General features: G+C 38.4%; 2 protein-coding genes across 3 annotated transcripts in view; both read right to left on the bottom strand.

Moving 5' to 3' along the window:
* Positions 1-12,915, bottom strand: part of ITGA8 (integrin subunit alpha 8) — a 109,882-nt gene extending 96,967 nt beyond the window's left edge. The window contains exons 1-3 of the mRNA XM_027720540.2: positions 12,694-12,915; positions 12,370-12,494; positions 1,174-1,274 (exon numbers count right to left, since the gene is read on the bottom strand). Coding sequence (XP_027576341.1) covers positions 1,174-1,274; positions 12,370-12,494; positions 12,694-12,878 — 411 coding nt within the window. The 5' untranslated portion in view covers positions 12,879-12,915. The remainder of the gene's footprint in view (positions 1-1,173; positions 1,275-12,369; positions 12,495-12,693) is intronic.
* Positions 12,916-17,987: 5,072 nt separating this feature from the next.
* Positions 17,988-19,882, bottom strand: part of MINDY3 (MINDY lysine 48 deubiquitinase 3) — a 52,112-nt gene continuing 50,217 nt past the window's right edge. For both annotated transcript variants that reach the window (XM_027720541.2, XM_039388506.1), the window contains one exon: positions 17,988-19,038. In XM_027720541.2, coding sequence (XP_027576342.1) covers positions 18,889-19,038 — 150 coding nt within the window. In that variant the 3' untranslated portion in view covers positions 17,988-18,888. The remainder of the gene's footprint in view (positions 19,039-19,882) is intronic.

Below are 19,882 nucleotides of genomic sequence, written 5' to 3'. Positions count from 1 at the left end.
TGCCTGAAAAGTATTGACTCTATCTCCGTTTCAGTCAGAGAAGAGTTATCAGAAATAAAACAGTTTTGTTGGTACAGAGACAGCACATCAGTTTGTCTCAGGTGATGAGGTTTTCTGCTCACTTAATTAAGACCTAGCAAATGGTGGTAAAGATTTCCATTGGTGAATTGTTGTACTTCAGCTATTTCTAGAATTTTTTAGAATTTTTATGTTTACTTAGCTCTGTAACAGAATAGGGTGATGTTTTATTCATTACCTGTTTTATGTCAAAATCCTTCCATAGGTTAACCACAAGGCACACGATACAAGGGAAAGCATTTTCTTTTGGTACTTCCTCCCTTATGACTGCTTTTTAAAGTAATAATTGGGAGTTTTAAGCAAATCCAAAACCAAATTATTGTTTTTGTAATTGTAAAAACTAATAAAACTAATGACCAAACTAATTTTTCTTATCACAATTACTTCACTGCCCTTTTCAATGAGTGGATAAATTGGAAATATAAACTCTCTGTGTATAAGAAGCATAAAAGCAATAAGCAATAAAAATACTTGCTCACTGCTAAAGGCCTCTATCAATACAGGAAAAATGTTCAGTGAAACTGGAAAACAGACATTACAGTTTGCCAGCCATCTTGTTCGAAGCTTTTTTTGGATGACTTTTTTTCAGCTGTTTTAGCATGACTATGACATAGTTGCTGAAAACAATGTAAATGTGACAAAAGAGATCAGTGCTTTCTCCTACTAACTGAACTTCAGCAGAGGTTCTTGGCTTTCATTACATTTCATTACATTCCAATACATATAATTTCTTTACATTCTGTATTTAACATTCCAAATATACCTTCGTAATACAAAACATTTTATAGCATAGAGCTATCAGTAACTTTGTATCTCTAAAGTATGTCCACTATCTGTTTAAAAAATATCATCATTCACTTCCATAACAATATGGCATTCTGCTGTTTTCATATGGCAACAGAATCATCTTAGCTTGATCAGTTCAACCTGATTCTGTAAGTTGCTTTCATTTTCTGAATTATATACATCATCTGTTTTACAATTCATGCATAATCAAAGTTATTTCCACAATATACACATAGAGAGCTACTAAAGATACACATTTGAGAAAAATAAATGTTATCTCCAAATGAATACTAAATGCATGAGACTTACCACAACTTTTTCTTTATGAGCTTTGACTGTTGCTCCAAACCACTGATTTGTCTTAAACTCAATAGGTTCCCTGGTGCCATTGACTTTAATTTTCCTGTTGTCTGACAGAGGAAGAAGCAGTATATTGACAGCTTATTTTTAAAAAAGTATTACCCTGTGAGTTACAGACACAAGTGAACAGACTAACGGATATATTACATTGCATCCACTGTTATCATCCAACCTGTTTAATAGGAAATGGACATCCTAGTATCATTTAAGCTTTTCACTGGTCAATGGAAAACAGCTTAAATTCACATGTGAACATTCAAAATAATTACACTTAAATTTTAGAAAAAAATACACAGGATTGCAATAAGAAATGCTGTGTTTCCCCCTGACAAAAACCTCCAAAACAAACTAAAAAACAAATCAAAAGGAGACAAAACCCCCCCCACTTTACCTGGAATTTATGATGAAGAATGAAAAAGAATCTACAAAAATAGGTGAAAAGCTCTAAAAAGTGTTTTTCAGACGTAGTAGAAACTTTCCATGAAAAAAGCATGTTCCGTAATTAGTTTTTGTCAAACAAATGACATTTCTCAGCACGCTTATTCAAAATCCAACACTACAGATAGCAAGCGGCTTAGTTTTTAACAGAATTACATGTGTACACAGTGTCACAAGAGACAGCTTCTTAATGTTGCTTTATATACACTCTTGCAGATGTCAGCATAAGAGAAGCCATCTGGGCAAAGATTCAGGACAATTATAATGCATTTCAGGTTTTAATAAAAAGCAGACATCCCTTCCTTTCGCCCTCAGTTTTCTGAAGTAAACTGATTTCCCATATGTTCATGAGCCATGCTCTTCCCTTACCAGTCATTCCTAATGAACTTTACACATAAGCCGGGCATTACTCCTTCCCTCTTGTATCTGCATTCTCTTATGTTTGTTTCTGGTTCTTATCAGGAGGGATTTCAGAAGAATCAATCCTTTTTATTCACTCTAAGTGAAAATAAAGCCATATACTGTCTATCTTGGAATGTTAAAAAAAAAAAAAGTAGTGTCATGTTATAGCCTATGGATTTCCACACATTTTTAAATAACAGAAAAAATGCAACCAACACTTTAAAAAGTCACCATTCATTGGGATTTCCACAACAGGAATACAGGAGATACCTGAATGCTTTTCTAGGACATCTAGATTGCAAGTGACTTCAGTTCATAGTAACCTCATAAATGTAAATATAAACTGAATTAGGAAGAAAAATGCATCATATTTGGAGAAAAAAGGGTATTCTCTCTCTGTATTTTTTTCTAATAAACATGAAGGAAAGTTGAGTAAGAATGAATCTTTTAAAGTTTGAAAGTCTCTGAGGAAACATCTTCCTTCATACAAGTATTTGTTGTAATTGTGCCAATTACAGGAGCTACTATGGAAGTCCATGTTTAGTGAGAAAAGAGAAATAAATTTCAGGAATATTTAGATCTTAAAAATTCAGGAAGTAGAATTTAAAATTACTCTAAAAATATTAATTTTAAAAACACATTTTATTTAAGTTAGGCCTAAACTCGTGTGAAGTGTGAGACAGTGTATCTGACACACCACTTTTTAAGAGCTGCCAACTTCTACCTTGTAGTTGGCAATACTTCTTTTGATTAATTTTTCCAGTGAAGTCAGACCTTTTCAAATTTTAAAGGTTTCTCTTTTCTTTTTTTAACGCTCCAACAGATCTGAACATGATCAATGTCCACAGATGAGGTCTTGATAGCAACAAAGGCTTTGAAGCTCGAAAATCAGCCATGGCCAGCTTACGGCAGCCAACCCTACCCTGGCTCTGAGGATAGTCATAACCAGTATTCTAATTTAAAAGGAGTTTACGTTTTCAATCAAAACAACATACTTGTCTACTGGCAAAGTATACCAACATTTGAAAAGAAGTTAAATTTTAAAACTAGGACAGCCATTCACAGGGTTTATAAAACCACAGCTGAATTCACCAGTAAATCTGCAAGAACTATAGAGAGATACATACACACTCCCACCCTGTTTAGTGGCCCATGGTGTAGTAGGAATATTTTGTCACATGGCATGGGATTTTCATTATAAAATTATTAGCAAAATATCATAGACAAACAAATTAATAAATAGTTTTTTCCCTAGATAATCTCTTCTGATAGAAATTTTCTAATCACCTTTGTTTGGCATCCTTGCTGGAGCTATGGATTCATACTCCCAGTTTCTAAGGTTGTGCCTTAAAATTCAGTTCAGTCTTTTGTACGTAAACACCAGCCAGTATTTCGGATTTCTGTAAACCATTTACTGCTTTCCCTATAATTTTATCAAAATGAAGCTATATACACAACTAACTTGTCTGAATACACATGGGCTGTCATTACTGTGCTGTACTATAATTGTCCATTTCTGAGCTAGCCATCCACTTGCATCTCAGGACATGATCTAGGCTAGTTCTTCTCCTAAAGCCAATACCTGAGCAGGTCAGAAGAATCATGGCCTAAAAGTACTTTTTTTTTTTTTAACCAACTGTAGATAACCGTGGATGACCAGCTTAGATTAGACTCAGATTAAAACTATCCATTTACCCATAAAAATCCCACTCCAGCTACAAAAATAAAAAAATCTGTCTTTGGTACATTCCTCAAAACAGCGTTACCTAGGCATTTCAAAAAGTAGCATGCCTGTATCCTGACAACACCTTTATATGATGGAGAAATATCTTTCCTTGTGCTATTTATGGGGATCTGAGGCCTACAGGATGTGTCTATACTGTACCTTACCCACGGACTAAGCTATATTTCTGTGAACAGCAAAAAGTTGGCTTGAATTCAGATTGTGTTCAAATGTCATCTTCTCTTCTGGGAGAGAACGCCTGGCCCCATTTAGGAAGGAGTCCAAGCTATCTTGTATCACGATATGTGACACTAATGCAAGGATAGCTGGAATACAAGGCAGCAGCTGGGCTGGGCACACAACGCCTGAGCCTGTCCACAAAGCGGTCCAGGGAGTGCCTGAGTACCAGCTGGACTGCTTCAGAGCCAGCCAGGATCTGTTCCAGATGGTCAACAGTCTGGATGATTCGCAAATTTGGCTTGAAACGCAGCTCTGGAGTCACTCATAACTGTACTGCCTAAGACTGTATTGCAGACTAAGGCCGAGACAACCAGGAGTATGCAAAGAGCAGAGAGACTTATAAATAGGAATTTAGGTGCAAGGACATCCTTAAACTGCATCTCAGCAACCCAAAGGACCTTATTTTCTACTGCAGGAGCCATGAATCCTATCCATGGTACTTCCCCACAATCTAGCTTCAGAAGCGTCTCTGGAGATAGTGAAACATGATTCTTTACCCAGTCTTTTAGTCTTGAGGTACCTAAAGGCTACCAAAGGGAAAAGGGGCCCTTTACATTGCCAAAGCAGTAGCTGGACAAGTAGAAAAATTTGACTTTAGACATTAAAAAGCAAACCCATGTTAAGAGTAACAGTACAGGGATCATTTGCAGGAATTAAATCCTGAACATGGAGCAAGTGTTAATGCAAATCCATTATTTGCACACATTAGACTAAATTTGGTGCTTTCTCTGGGGATTGGTCTCCTCTCAGTCACTGAGTCAGCACATTATAAACAGTTTAATAAGCATGAATCAAACATTATTCTTACAAATATTTCCTTTTTTTGTACTAATCAAGATCTGCATAAGAAACAGATGTATTTGTGAACACTGGTAGTGCCTTATTGTGATTCATTCGGATCTTGAACACAATAAGTAAAAAATGCATCATCTTTTATAATTTGAAAATATTCAAATGAACAAAAGCAAATCAAGGTGGTGATGGGTCAAAGGTTGAACTTGAGGATTTCAGAGGTCTTTTCCAACCTAAATGATTCTGTGAAAATATTTTAATCAAACAACACAGGAAAACAATGTTTCTAATCAAAGCAACAAATCTGTCTGTGCAATAAACCTGCAACTCTTTCAAGTAAGTTCTCACCATCCAGGAACTTTGAAAAGTATTGTCTTTACTTGCTCTATGTGTATTTGCCTGTATGTGCTGGATAAACACAAATGGCTGTTGATGAGGCAGCTGCAGCAGGCTCAGTTATACTCTTCCCTCAAATCTGTACCTACATCCAGGATGGCAAATCCCTTTCAAATACCTGTTTTGAAATATGTGTGTACGTACCTATGCACATTCATACATACAAAAACATAGATACCATAAAATGAAATATATATATTTCATATATTTCTACATAATTATATATATACAGAGTAGAGGTGAATAATCACCTCAATCTGTTCATATTTATATAAAATGGGAATACAAACATATAAAACCAACAAACATTTATATAAATTTACACAGGTAAAGGAAAAGGAAGATCCCTCTGAAACAGAGTCAACACCTGGAATGCTATGTACAGTTTTGAGACATCAGTAGAAGACTTGGCTTGGAGGCCGTGGTATCTCCACCCTTGGGTGGTTTCAGACGTTGACTACACAAGGCTCTGAGTAACCTCATTTAACGTGGAAATCAGATCTGCAGCATCATAAGGGTTCTGGTTTATAGAAGGGAAGAGAGAGAGGGAAGGGTTTAATCTGGCATACATGCTCCCATATTCTAGAAGTGAGGGAAAAGAGGGAATCATGTCAACCCTATTACCAGTGATATCTTTTTCATATCACTACAATAAAAGAGTTCAATGATACCACCTATTACAAAGCAAAGGTAACTCAGTAACCTTCACAGGGTCATTGATATTAGACCCTCACCATAGGGTCAGAATTCAAATGCAAAGCCAAACACTATGTATGGTCTAGGGAACCAAGTAAAGCAATTGCTTTTAATTGATGCTGAGGGGAAAAAAGGACTCCATGGTGTTTAGAGACAGTAAGGATATGCAAAATGCTTGCATGATGACAAAAGTTGCTTCCATTTTTAGATTTATCTGGTTCTGCAAACATCTATTTAATTCCTGGTTTTTACTGCGACTTAGCTGCTATTCATATGAGTTATATTAATTTGATAGATCATATCTAGGGAGCTTTATTAGGACTTTCATTCCATGAATAAAAAAAAAAAAAGAATCATCAAACCCAACAGGATTTTTTTTCCCGTAAGTAAAATATGATCAAAACCAAATTAAGACCTCAGGGTTTGAACTAACATAGCTAAGAGTATTTTTTTCCCTTCTTCAGATAAGGCTGAGACTTACAAAAGAAACTCATGAGAGTCTATTATAAATTGGAATGCTACAAGTGAACCATGAGGCTACAGATAAGGTCTTATTGGCAGAGTGGACTGAGAAGTGTCAACGTTTAAAAGCACAACAAAGTTCTCCCTCAGCAATTTCTCTTGAGATGCAAATTCTTTTTTTATGACAGGATTCTAAGTTTTCCCCAGAATCTTACCATCTCCTCAGCTAATGATTTTTTCATGTAACTAAACCTCGAGTCCCACAATACATCTTTTCCTTATACAGTACCTGGGTTCTGTTACAATCAGCTCAACTGCTGGCCAGATTAGCTCATGTTTTTTATCAACTGCACGCTTGGGTAGAACTGATTTACATCCCCCTCCCCTGCTCCTCTTCAGAGGTTGTTCAGATTTTTCTCCAGCCAGTTTAGAAAAATATAACCTATTTTACTAAAATTGGTACAGTTACCAAAGACAACACCTCAGTGAGTTCTGGAAACTCAGAGGAAGTAGGATCTAAAATTCTGCCTTAGGGAGCTAACTTAAAACATAAGAACTTGATGCACTCTGTAATGTATTATAACTAACAGTGACCATTATAATGAGTTTCTGAAATCTGAACTAGTAGCTTTTTACCAGATTTCAAATGCAATAGTGCATTTTAGGGGCTATTTAAGTTTGCTTCTGGCTGCAAGAGGTTTTGAATGGTTCAGAAGTTCCCCAGTTAATCAAGTGGGGAGAAAGTTTCCTTCATATTGCTCTCCTGCTACCTCTCCTGGCGGCTGACTGGAAGAGCACACAGCTCAAACAAAGTCTTGGTAATTCTACCTCAATGCTAAAGCAGAAAAAGTCATTGTAAACCTCACTTCATCCAGGTAAAACTGAAAAGAACTTAGCTTTGTGTAGGTAAGAGAGGAAAGACAGATCACAAGCCTTTAATATGATGCCAAAGCTTGTTTCTCTGTCCTCTCATTGAGTTTCAAAGAGTATCACAGCTGTACACTGCAATACAGCCAGATAGCTTTACAAAATAGGGAAACAAGGGAGAAGAGTCTCTGCCCTTCAATCCGTATCTCCCGAAGTAAGTGGATACTAAAAGCCCTTCCATTATACTTTACCTCAGCTACCTGCTGCAATGGAGCAGGTTAAAGCACCCATTTGCTCTCAGGGGCAGGTTCTTCCCAGAGTCTTGACCCCGGCAAACAGACTTATGGAGCTTTAAAGAACTGCAAACATGGGACTGCAGAGTCAGTGCTGTATCAATAGCAGGAAACACAGAGTTCCTGTTAAAGCCCCTTCTTGGCTGGAGGCCATATCACTGGCAAACCCATATGGGAATGTCCAGTTACATGACTTGCTTATGGATGGGTTGGCTCAAATCCTCAAAACTTTATCCTCCTTCCCTCCTCTGCCCCTCTGTTGCATTTCAGGAACTATATTTCAGCAATAGGACTAATTATTGATGCAATTAAATCATCTCACTGCTTTGGAAATCTCTGGATTAGCTACTATGAAGAACAGAGATATGTTCCTTGTGATTTGAGAAATTAGTGACAATCTGGGACAACTACTTGTAGAACAATTTCAGTTAGGTGGTATGATTTTTTTGGAATGGCTGCAGATACTCCTGCACCTCTATTAACTTCAATTAAACCATCTTCTCAGCAGAGTAGTTTAGCCCATATGCATTTCCACATTAACACAAGTTATGTAGCTGCCCACAGCACTCAGATTAGCTTGGGCTTCCTGACATATGCACAGGGCCACAGAGATGATTTCAGGAGTACTCTTGGTTTTGAATATCATTGCCGGTATTAAGGTGCCCAGACTCATCGGTCTGTGTTTGACAGGTAGAACATGGCACTCAGAAGTAATAACACGTTTTCTAAAGTTTTTTTGATATCTTTCATTGTGAATTGGGTGAACACTGTGTATTCCTGTTGGGTATATGTTATTCAATGCAATGTCTACTCCCTCATGTGATCTTAGTTTCTGAGGAGAAAAAAAAGAGCAAGAGGGCTTCACAAACCATAAGGATTTTTCTTTTGTCATTTAAAACTTACATGAGCCAGAAAAAAAAAGTTTAGGACTGAGTGCCACAGTCTTTGTGGTGACAGGTAGGTTAGCTATACCTTGCCAATGACTCTGGGTGCAATCCTTGCAGTGTCATATGACACTGTGTCCCTGATCTCCATTGGGACATGGCAGTTGTTTCACACCAATGTCAGAATGTCATGTTCACTTAGGCTTAGCATTCGTGTTCTCCCTTCAGGACTCCATGGCATACAGGGTATAGAATAAGGTTCTTTAAACTAACACTTTAGTTATTTTAATAATAATAGCAACAACGACAATATAAATAAAACTCCTCAACAAAACAGCCTTTACAGGACCAAAGACCATCCTATCTCAGCACATAACATCATAAAATTAACCTAAGCACAACTAAATTTTTCACTAAGGTGTCTGTTACTTACTTGGTTCCCTGATACCACTTCTCGAAAAAATGCCCCCTCTGTCTAAGGCAACATATACTTTAGAAACCCAACACATCGTTTTTTTTCTTCTTTCCCTTCCCTGACTCATGAGCTTGTTCTCGTTCACTGTTGCCTCTTAACAAGCCTTAAATATTGGTGAAGAGAGATTTTGCTCTTTCTTGGTTCGTTATACTTTACACCTCCATAACAAGGCATATCTACCCTTTCGTTACATAAACACCTCAATATCTGTAAAACACATTATAACTATAAATTACTACAAAGTAACCCCACATCTGTAACACCATGATATTTGAAAATGTCCAGAATCTTGACTTAAACCATCACATGTTACTAGTCAGTGTTCTCACTATTTTCAATTAGTATAGTTAATATAAATAACGTCAAAGTATATGCAAAAAAATGAACCTTTCTTGAAATTAGGTCTACTGGTCTTGTGGAAAAAGTGAAATAATCTGTACAGCTACACATTTCTTACCAATTAGCTGCCCACTTGCACACTTATTTATGGCAGTAGAAGTACGAACACAACTTGCATTGAATGTAACATACTTGAGCTTCATTTGTGCATCCAGTCTGCAGAAATGGAAGACATGAGCCCTCATGCTCATATGCAATTTAAGTCAGTGGTTGTCAATCTCTTGGACTGAATCTTTTGAATTTTTATGTTATAGTGGAAATTTCACAGTTTCTGTTACCTGAAGCAATTTCACACCTCTAACGTTGGATACAGTATGTATCTGCTTTACTTTTACAAATTCTTTAGAAGTCCTCCATTGAACTCTTGGCTGAAAAATACTGATTTAACAAATTCTTTATCTACTTGTTGGTTCACACCGTCTTTTAAGTGTTACATTATACTCTCCCTTTCTTTCTAGTTCCACTTAGTTTTTATGTCTGAACTTAATTTAGAATGCTTCCAATTATTCAGCAGTTTTGTTTCTTTTATTGTGCTTAGCGAATCTAACTGAAAGAGCTGATATTATTTAGAGTCAAGAAAAAAGTACTTAAAAATGGAAGCTTTGTATAAAAATGCATCAAAGTGAAATCTTCCAGCCTTGTATCAGCCTCTGTCGTTTTTCTGTTTTGTTTCAGAAAACATTCCCAAAGCTTTAAAAGACTTTTAAAGATCTCCTATGAGGCATGAAGCATTAATCTTTAAAATTAAAGCTGCTAGAGCTGAATTTTCAGTCTTCTAACAACTTCTGGGTGTTTCTGCTTTGGGAGAAAGAATTATCTTGTGGTTCAGGAACAGGAGGAAGAAGGAAAAAATCTCGAGTCAGTTATCAGTATCATCACCAACTTCCTGTATGATCTTTGACAACCCAGAACGACTCTGTTTACTAGAATAAGTATTAAAATGGAATATAAATATGAAATGGGAATAGCAACATTTATGAGTGATGTTGTAGGGAAAACACATAGTGAGTAGAAGATGCCTGTACAAGAAAGGGTCATGAACTGAAAACACTCTCCACATTTACTAAGGACTAAGTCCCACTAGGCATAAAATGGTTAAAGGCTTCAAAAGGAACTGTGTGTCACAGACTATTTGAAATAGTTTCATCTAGGATAGAGCTCATGTGGACTATATGTCTGCTTGGGGGAAAAGTGGAAAAAAGGAAAATTTGCTCCTGTAAATAGTGGATTTTGGAGAGAAAAAAAATTACCTGAAAACACATCCATACATCAGCAAAACCTGTCATCTAAGGCCTACTGGAGATGGTCCTTCTGTTGCTGGCAATGAAGAATAGAGGTTGGTACAAGCTATGCAAACCTTCCTGGGGTCCCTGTCTATAAAGGCAGCTGGACACTGTGGAATTGTGTGAAATGACACCTTAACCGCCCTTAGAACTGGAATTAGACAGCCAATGACAACACTGCTAAACCTGCCTATGCTGCTGCCCCTTCTCTAAGGACCATGCACTTTTATCTACACAATGGGCTCCTTCTGGTTAACTTCAGCTGCCTACAAGTCAGGATTGTATCTAGAGGACACAAACAGCCATCTCTGGAAGACTGAATGAACCACGCTTTGGAGATTCCAAGCTGAATAGTTGTGTGATACAGTCCAAAGCCTTACTGATGTACTTATCAGTCTGCTTGTGTCATTATTCAAACACAGTATCTGCAAAAGGACATCTCTGTCAAGAGTACAGAGTTGTCCTGAGTTTCCCACAGGAAAGTTAGATGTCCTTGTATGTTTCATCAATAGGTTTTCATTCATTTTTCCAAAATGCCTCTTTGAAAATACGACAGTTTTCATTTGGTCTGTAAGTTTTCTATTCAAACCTGCAATTCGTTTGTATAGATAAAACATTCCATTTTTGTTACATGAACTATCTAATCATAGATGGAAATACATGAATATTTTCTCTATTTCCTGGTTTTATTTAAAATATGTACACTCAGGGCATATTACAATAAAAATAATGCATGCATACTGTCTGTGCACATTTACATTTATATATATTACAAAATGCTGTACATAGTTTCATATGCCCAAGTAACCATATACACATACAGGAACTACCACTTACTCTGTTTTAAAGAATTCCCAGCGTGATTGGACAGTCATCCTGATCAGAGTTCCTAGACACTAATATAGTAATAGGATGTGGGTGGCTGGAGCTGGGAGGGGTAAAGAACCGCACTGCTTACTTGCTACATTTAAGTAAGCTTCTCTTATTTAACTTGTGCTCTCAGAAAAAAACAGAGTTATATTGTGTTTCCATTTCAATAAACCACAAATATTAAGATTAAATATAACCTAAAGAATACCAACTCTTGCTTAATGGTCAAACTACCAAAGTCTATCTAAATAAAGGAATTGGTTTTAAAGTCTCTGCAAACACTAGGTTTAAATTATTTTCAAGACCTATAAAGAGACAACAGAAAACATAAACAGCCTGAATTGTTTAAAATGTGTGTTCCCTCCAATTAAATAAGAAACATCTGTCTTGGGATTTTAGAAGTGGATATCATCTATCCACACTGTGCCTAAATGGGTTTGCATCTAGCTTCCAATGTTCTGAAACAAAATTCCTGCTTTCTGAAAAGAATTAAATAAGCATGCCGCATGAGGTCCTTCATCCATCTGAAGAGCCGGAAAGCCCCTTGCTGAAAATAACAGCAAAGACTAGAAATCCTGTTATTTCCAAGACTCAGAGAAGTGTGAGATGTGGGTTTTGGGGCTTTGCCTTCTGAACATTCAAAACTATTTTCAAAAGGAGGAATCTGACACAAATACCTTTCATTGAAGAAAAAGAAAAAAGGAAAAAGAAAGGGTAGTTATTAAGATGAACTACGTGCCGATCCTGGAGGTCATACTCCTGTTATTTCCCTGGGGACCATTAAGCCCTTCTCTGCAAGCGCACATGCATTCGGACCCCCAGGAGGGGGGTTTCTCCGGCCAAGTGCAGATCCTCGGATCAAAGTGGCCCAAGTGAAGGGACCGCGGCACAGCGAGCGCTGCGCTGGGACCAGCCGATCACTTACTGGTGTTGTCGAAGGGGATCTGCCGGCAGCGGGCGGCGGGCCAGGCGCAGTAGTACACCGCTCCTCCTTCCACGATGTCGGGCTGCGTGGTGTTGGCTTTGGGGGCTCCCACCAGGACACTGACCCTGCCAAACAAACCAGCAGGTCACCGGGGCGATGAGGACCGGCGGGCGGTGGGCGCTGTCACCCCGTGGCCGGGCCGCCACTGTTCGCCCACCGCCTTCCCAAAGGCTCCTTCCCAAAGCGCTCCCCGAGCCCGTGAGCCCCCCGGCCCCGGGCAGGGCGGGCGGCCCGGACTCCCCCACCCCCGGCGGCGGCACTCACGTGCTGGGGTCGGGGATGTAGAAGTCCACCGAGTACCCGAAGTAGCTGCCCGGCGGTCCGCTGTACACCGTCCGCTTCTCCTCGTCCAGGTTGAAGGCCACCAGCGCCGGCGCCCACAGCAGCGCTGACAAGAGGAGCAGCGGGCGCTGCCGGCGGCGGGGCCGCCCGCTGCTGAGGCGCAGCATCCTCGCCGGCTCCCGCTGGCAGAGCGGACCGGAGCGGAGCTGGGGAGTGCGGAGCGGAGCTGAGCACTGCAGAGCGGAGCTGAGCGGAGCAGAGCGGATCGGCGCGGTGCGGCTGCCGCGGTGCGCGGGCGGGGGCGGCGCGGGAGGCTCGGCCCCGCTCGGCCCCGCTCGGCCCCGCTCACCCTCCGCGGGGGACGCGCGCTCGGGCGCCCCCTGGCGGCCCGCGCCAGGCGCCCACCCGGCAGACCCGGGGCAGCGGCTTCGCCCTCAGGCGACCGAGCGAGGGCTGGGGGTTTCCAGTCGAGTTTCTCTGGACCTGTAGCATTTTCAAGAGTTTCAACTCTTGAGTTTAAACAAGTATCAGAGCCTGACACTTGAAAATCCCTTTTGGGAAACTGGAGCGCGTTGAAAAAAATCGTAGACCTTCATCAGACTGTTATGCCCGGCGTGGCTGTTATGAAACAAAAACCAAACAACCACAGCAATGAAAAAACCCCTTCTAACCACTGGAAAGGTGTCAACCCGGTCACACAGTTTTGAACGCACTAGAAAACGCATTCCTCTCAAGTTTCTTCGTGGGTGCCCGCCTGGCCACGTAAAGCTTTCAAAAGCTGGAGGGGGCACCTCACAGCGAGGAAAGCCTTGCACTGCTGCGAGCCCTCAGCACGGCTCCGTGCAGGAGCAGGTGTCCTGCCTCTGCTGCCGCAGAAATAACCAATACCAGTACACTGCACGTGGCATACAACGGCACTTTTAAAAGGCTCCTCTTGTGATTTCTTCATAAAAGTAATTAAAACCGATGAGGCTGCGTAACTCCTGTCCTGAGTTGTTCTGCCCCCTGCAAGCCCCACAACAGAGTTTTAACTGCTTAAGAATATATAAAAAATCCCTGACTGCCTGAAATGCTCCCTTCCCCTACAAAGCTAAATGGGGTGTCACATCCACATCTTGAGGTGACAGCATGATTTGTATTTTTCCTGGCCAACTCAAAGCTAGGAAGAAAAGGAGAAACATTTTATTTTCCACGTAATCAACTGTTACAAGGAAAAAAGAATTGTTTTTCATAATTTAAAACACAGATGTGTCCAAAACAATATCGGAGAAAGATCAGAAGGACAGAGAACCCATTTATAAACATGTTACAGTAGAGCATACCTATGAAAGCAGCTGAGAGTAGTTTTGTTGTGAGGTTCTGGTTTCTTCTGTGTTTGTTTTATTTTAAGTGCTTTATGGCAAGATTGTTCAGATAAAACTAACATTCCTTTTCACAAAAATAGAACTGTGTGTTTATTTCCAGCATTAACTGTGTGACCCTTAGCTGTCCTCACAGGCTTGTAATATTCCTTAATTCTGCTTGCCTTACAGTTACATGACATTTACTTTTGCCATTGGAGTGAAACATCACCATTGATGCTATTTCACTCTTTTACATTGAACAAGTATCTCTTAGAGATCTAAGCACCAGTAATAAATTCAGAAGGACCTCAATCACTTGTAGGACTAAAACCTACTCTTAAAAATCATTCAACTTTAAGGCAATTGAAGACATTTAAAAGTTGCGTTGCCTTATGCTAATAATAATGCCTTGTTATTTTTCAGCACAACAACAGTCCATTACAGGGCTGAGTGTTACAAAGGAAGTTTCTGGGGCTTGGAGCACTGCTCAGATTGCACTCCAGGCACTCAGGAGCGAGAAGGCAGCACATTCTGGTACTGTAGCCATCTTGTAAGACATATCCAAAACAGAGTTAAAATTCAGTAACGAGCACAATAGGAAATAGGTGAGTATTCCCACAGGTGAAAAGCCAAAGGGGCATAGTTAGAAAAATATGCCATCTAACCTGGTTGGTTTGAGCTAAAAGAGGAAAAAAGTGCTTCAAGTGGCTAAAAGTACTAAAAACCTGCATGGAGGGCAGCACGGAATGAAAAGAAGGAAATCTCTTTCAAGATCCTGTTACCTCTAAAATGTTAACATAGAGCAGTCTCCCTCCCCTTACCCCTTTTTTCCCTTTTTTTCCCCACTCTCCCTTCATATAAAGAAGAGATATATGAGTGTAGGATATTCTAAATCAAAGAGAGAAATAAAAAGAATATTATTTTTTGTTTTTTAAGGATTTGCAGTGTTTCTCTAAACAACCTGGACCTGTTCTGATCACTGGAACTTTATTCCAGTTTCCTCAGACCTTAGAAATGTTTGGAGTGGACACTGATCTGCACTACTTCAAGGGTAAGCAACTGCTCCAGTTATTGGTAGACTGAAGTTTGGACTTCAGCATACCTGTGGCCTAAAAGATACATTAGCTGCTTTGAATATCAAACTAAAAAGTCTTAACAGGTTCTAGGACCAGACCTGAAGCCAGAACAGAAAGCTTTTTTATGATCATTTAGCTAAGAGTCCAAAAGTCATTATCTATCTTACAGAATAACTGGAAAGCCAGATGTGGGACCAAATAATTTAGGCAGATAAATGTAAGATTCATGGTGTGGATTTCTATAGCTTAGACTATGTGCAGTTGGTGAAGTTAATATGTCATTATGATCTTTCCAATCTTAAAAACAGATCAGTCAAATCTTCTATGAAAATTTTTGCTCCAGCAAAACTTAAACATTAATATTTCATAGATTATTATCAGAGCTTTAATATTTTTTATGCCATTATTTAGGAACGTTCCTGCTAGCAGAGGAAGAGCAAGTATTTCAAAGAATCATAGGGGCTTTTAAGATGAATCTTATCAAAATTAATGACAATTCTCTAAATCTTTTCAAAACATGGCAATACAGAAGCTGAAGTATCCAAATTCCATAAAAAAACCCTACCTTTTCTTTGTTTCCTAGTTTTGTCTCTGTAGGTTGGTGCCATTACAAAAAGACAGTATTTTGTACTTATTATCCTGTCTTAAAGCAAGAGGATAAAACAAGGATGTGACCATGCTCTACAAACAGAAGGAGCTTGTGGGATCCAAATTCAGGATGACATGCCAACAGATGATGTTCAGCTTTCTGTTTTGAACCTTACCTTTGTGAACATTGCCCAAGTTAAAAATCTTTGCAAAGTAATTCATATGTGAAAAGCACTAAAGTTAATTTTGGAGAGAGCAGACTACATCTTCTATCAATCAAAGCATATAGACTGTAGAAAATTTTTTTTCAAGAGATCTCTTCTTTGCCCTAAACTCATACTCACAGGAGAGAATAAAAAAGCATACAGATGGACCAGATAAGCAGAAATTATAACTATCTGAAGGATAAAAATTATCCAGAAACCAAAAAGCCCAGCCAGTATTTAAGTGATTCCCTGCTTCAAAGGGCTCTTTGTGTGGACTATAACAAGGGTATTTGGATTTGGCTGCTTACCTTGAACAGTTCAGACTTTAACAAAGCAAATACATATTTGTTAGCCTTCAGTCTTCAAATATAACTCACCTGGGTTAATATGATGCACTGAAAGTAGTCTTTCCATTATTTATTTAGGTAATTTATTTAGAGTACCTTGACTGTGAACCACAGTATACACTGAAGTGGGAATAATTTCTTTTACCTTTTAGCCAGCAGTTGACCCCAGGACCCTTCTTTTCCCCCCTCATCATTTTATTAAGAAAGTGAATTTAAAGCGAAGAGCCACCAACATGTATCTGAACAACTTTCTGCCTCTAAAGGCTTTGAGACATGGGAGGAAGAACCCAGTGTTCCAGACCACCTGTCCAATGTCCTGCTAACTGTACCATGTTGCCAGTTGGGACACCAGTTGTTTCCCAGAAGATACTGATCTTTCCTCTAAAACTGAACCACCGTGCAATATGAAAAAAAATCATTCACCTAGAGTATTAATCAAAATGTAATTTAACTGCATATTTAGTTCATGTGCTTTCTTACATTTAGCACAATCAATTTGCTCTGATTACTTAAAGCATGTATTTAATCCCATAGAATGCTCTGGTCTTATTTATTGACTAGGCCTCAGTTGCAAACTGCAATATATACACATACACAAACGTAGCACCTGGAGCACATCAACTTCTGAAAATTATTTAGGTTTCTGGTCATTTTTCCATGAAAACAAATCTAAATTACCAGACATTAATACCCCACATATTATATGAGTCTGTCGTTTAAATAACCACACTCTTAGGGGGAAAAAGGTGAATTTTCATAAAGGTGGAAGCTCTCCCATCTTGTTTATCAGGGAAGAAAGGACAGAAAGGTTCACTTGGCAGAGGCTCAGACTAGCTAGTTAGCCACTGTAGTCCAAAAATAAGAAGCCAGGCCTCTAACAACTAAGCAGTATGAAGGAAAAGGGATACAGGAAGAAGGTGTTATATACCACACCACCATCAGCTACATTTCTCTAGAGTGCAGCAGAAGTTTTAATCCAGAGTAATGCTTATACACAGATCTCACATCACCAGGGCTTCTAATTTTTTTTTTCCTGTGAGAAAGAACATAAATTTTATCTGACAGTGGACTAGAAAAAAAAGGATGTTTATTCTAACAATCAAGCTATGATTAAGTGCAAACTCTGGTGTGAGAGACTCTTGCACAGGCCAAGACAGACAACAGAATTCGGGAGAAAGAGCAAGAAAAGTGAATTTTCACCTTCCAAGGCATCAGTAGAATGCTGCCTAAAGACATTTATCTTAAATGTGCAAAACCACTTAAAGGGAATATCTATCAAGTTGAGTATTTACTGAAAAGCAAAGTTTCACACTTGCCAAGCAGATTATCTTCATTTATTATCCATACTTTTGAGCAGTACTACCACTGTTGCACAAGCCTTTTCACATCAGGCCCACACCACAAGACAGGAAACTTTTGTTCAAAGTAAGTCCTAAGATGAATTAAGGAATCTTCTCAAATTATTGTTATCTGCAAAGGAATTATTTTTTTCAGAAAAAGAAATCTGAAAAAAAGTTAAGATACTCTGCTGTCAGTTTACATTAAATAATGGTCATGGTAATTTCTGAAGTTAGGAAATTACCTTTTGGTGTGGTTTTTTTTCCACCCCCCCGAGATGTATTCACATTGAAAGCTGACATTTCTAAACCTGTGGTCCCTTTTCATAATCTCAGAGATGCAGCAAACAAGTCCAATTAAACCAAACTTTAAATAATATATGATTCAAGGAAAAGATTTTATTTTAGGGCTAAGAAGTTGATAATAAATAAAGGAATATAATAATGTAATACCAGATGTTCTCATGCACTTAACACATACAGTAACGCTGGCTTACACTGCTGTCTGGACAAATTAAGAGGTATTTGGCAATATTATAAGTTTGAATAGTTTATAGAACAAGAAATTCTTTCTGCTGTTTTTACATTTCTTTTATACAAATTCAAATAAATATTAATACATCTATTTTTTTCTCAGAATTTCTCTTCACTTTTAACATGCCCAATAACTAAGCCACAGTAATATACAACTGCCAAGAAAGAATATTTAGAATTATACTTATTCCTAAAAATGTATCATATTTATGTCACATTGTGCAAGCTCTTTAGGTAAAATTAGATTTTAGGAAAAACTGCAGAAAATTTAAACTCATTAAAACATATCCAGTGCAAAGGCCAGTCTAGTCCACATATTATGGTACTGTAATGTAAGCTAGTATAAATTAAATAATAAAACATGCCTATATGATTCTGAGAAAGCTGAATATGTTTTATGTTTTGAAGATCTGACATCTAATATGCAGATTCTACAATATTAGAATTTTTCAAATCTTCATGAGATGGCAAATGGTAAGACTTTATAAGAAGGCTTTTTTTTTAGGATAACTCACATTAACAGTACTACAGTGGCCAAAAAAGACAAACTATTATAATAGAAATAAATCTGATTAAAAAATTAAATATTCCAATTAACACTGAAAAAGTGTTTGTAATCATTATTTACAATTCATCAATGATACCAGTGTATAACTCCACACAAAGTATACCACTTCCAAGCAAATACCAACTCCTGCATCCCCATTCGAGGATCCGATAGCAGTATGTTCTTTATGGGCAACATATCAGTTTAGAGAAGGAGATCGATCTGTGGTCCAGAGCAGTTCTATATATGGCCATTTGGTTTGCAAGCAGCGTTTCACAGGAGTGTCGTCGGTCTGTAGCATTGGTTCTTCAAATCCCATAACAACTGCTGTGCCTTCTACATACATGACCTGTCAAAATAAACCCCATTATGTCAGCCTGGTTAGAAACTCTAAGATTAGGTGACTCTTTTCATCACTTTAGGAGGAGAGTTGTTACAATACACATTTTTTCTTACTAGAAAAATCAAATCTGTGAAGTTTTACATATTTTTTTTTTTATGAAACGGAAGTTTGAAATTGAAAACCCTTAATCTTTGAATGCTTCTGCCTACATTTTGGGGTATGAAACTGCTGGAGATTTCACAGGAGTAATTTTAAGGCCTTAACTAAAGCTATTCCAAAGACTGAGTATATACATTTTCTCAAAGAGTCTTTTTTACTTGAAGTAATTTTTTTCTTATGTCTACTAATGCCTCACAATCTTTTACCCTCAATTCTGCTTCAGGAACTAACTTAGAAGCAGTCATGGTGTGTCACATATACCCCTCCTTTCACGAAAGCTGAAAATGAAATAGGTAGTTTTTGTCCTCCCACTAAGTGGCTCCAAAAAACACTGATTTTTGATGCAAGTCTGGACTACTAAAATATTTCATAGAAAATTCCAAACATCTTAATTTAGATGTAGGGTTACTTATAGAAGTTGCACTTTGTGTATATTACGTCTCCATTGTCCCTTACAGTTCAGATTCCCTTCTGACAGGTAAATGCCCTTTTCAAAACACAGAGCTTAAGAGATGTGTTCTGGCCAAGTGATATGCTAGCTCAAGTATACTAGCTCAAACATCATCAAGGGTACAAAGCAGTTCCCAATTCCAAATGCATCACTTTGGAAGAAAATTATCAAAATAACAGCCTTGTAAAAAGTCTGTTTCAAGTTAGAGTATTTTGCCTGTAACTATATTCAGTTTTGCAC

The sequence above is a fragment of the Pipra filicauda genome, unplaced genomic scaffold (assembly GCF_003945595.2).
Source record: "Pipra filicauda isolate LSUMZ 115617 unplaced genomic scaffold, ASM394559v2 scaffold65_size3143899_pilon, whole genome shotgun sequence".
Classification (NCBI taxonomy): domain Eukaryota; kingdom Metazoa; phylum Chordata; class Aves; order Passeriformes; family Pipridae; genus Pipra; species Pipra filicauda.
Note: the sequence above shows the minus strand (reverse complement) of the source record. Positions and strands in the feature narration are given on the sequence as shown.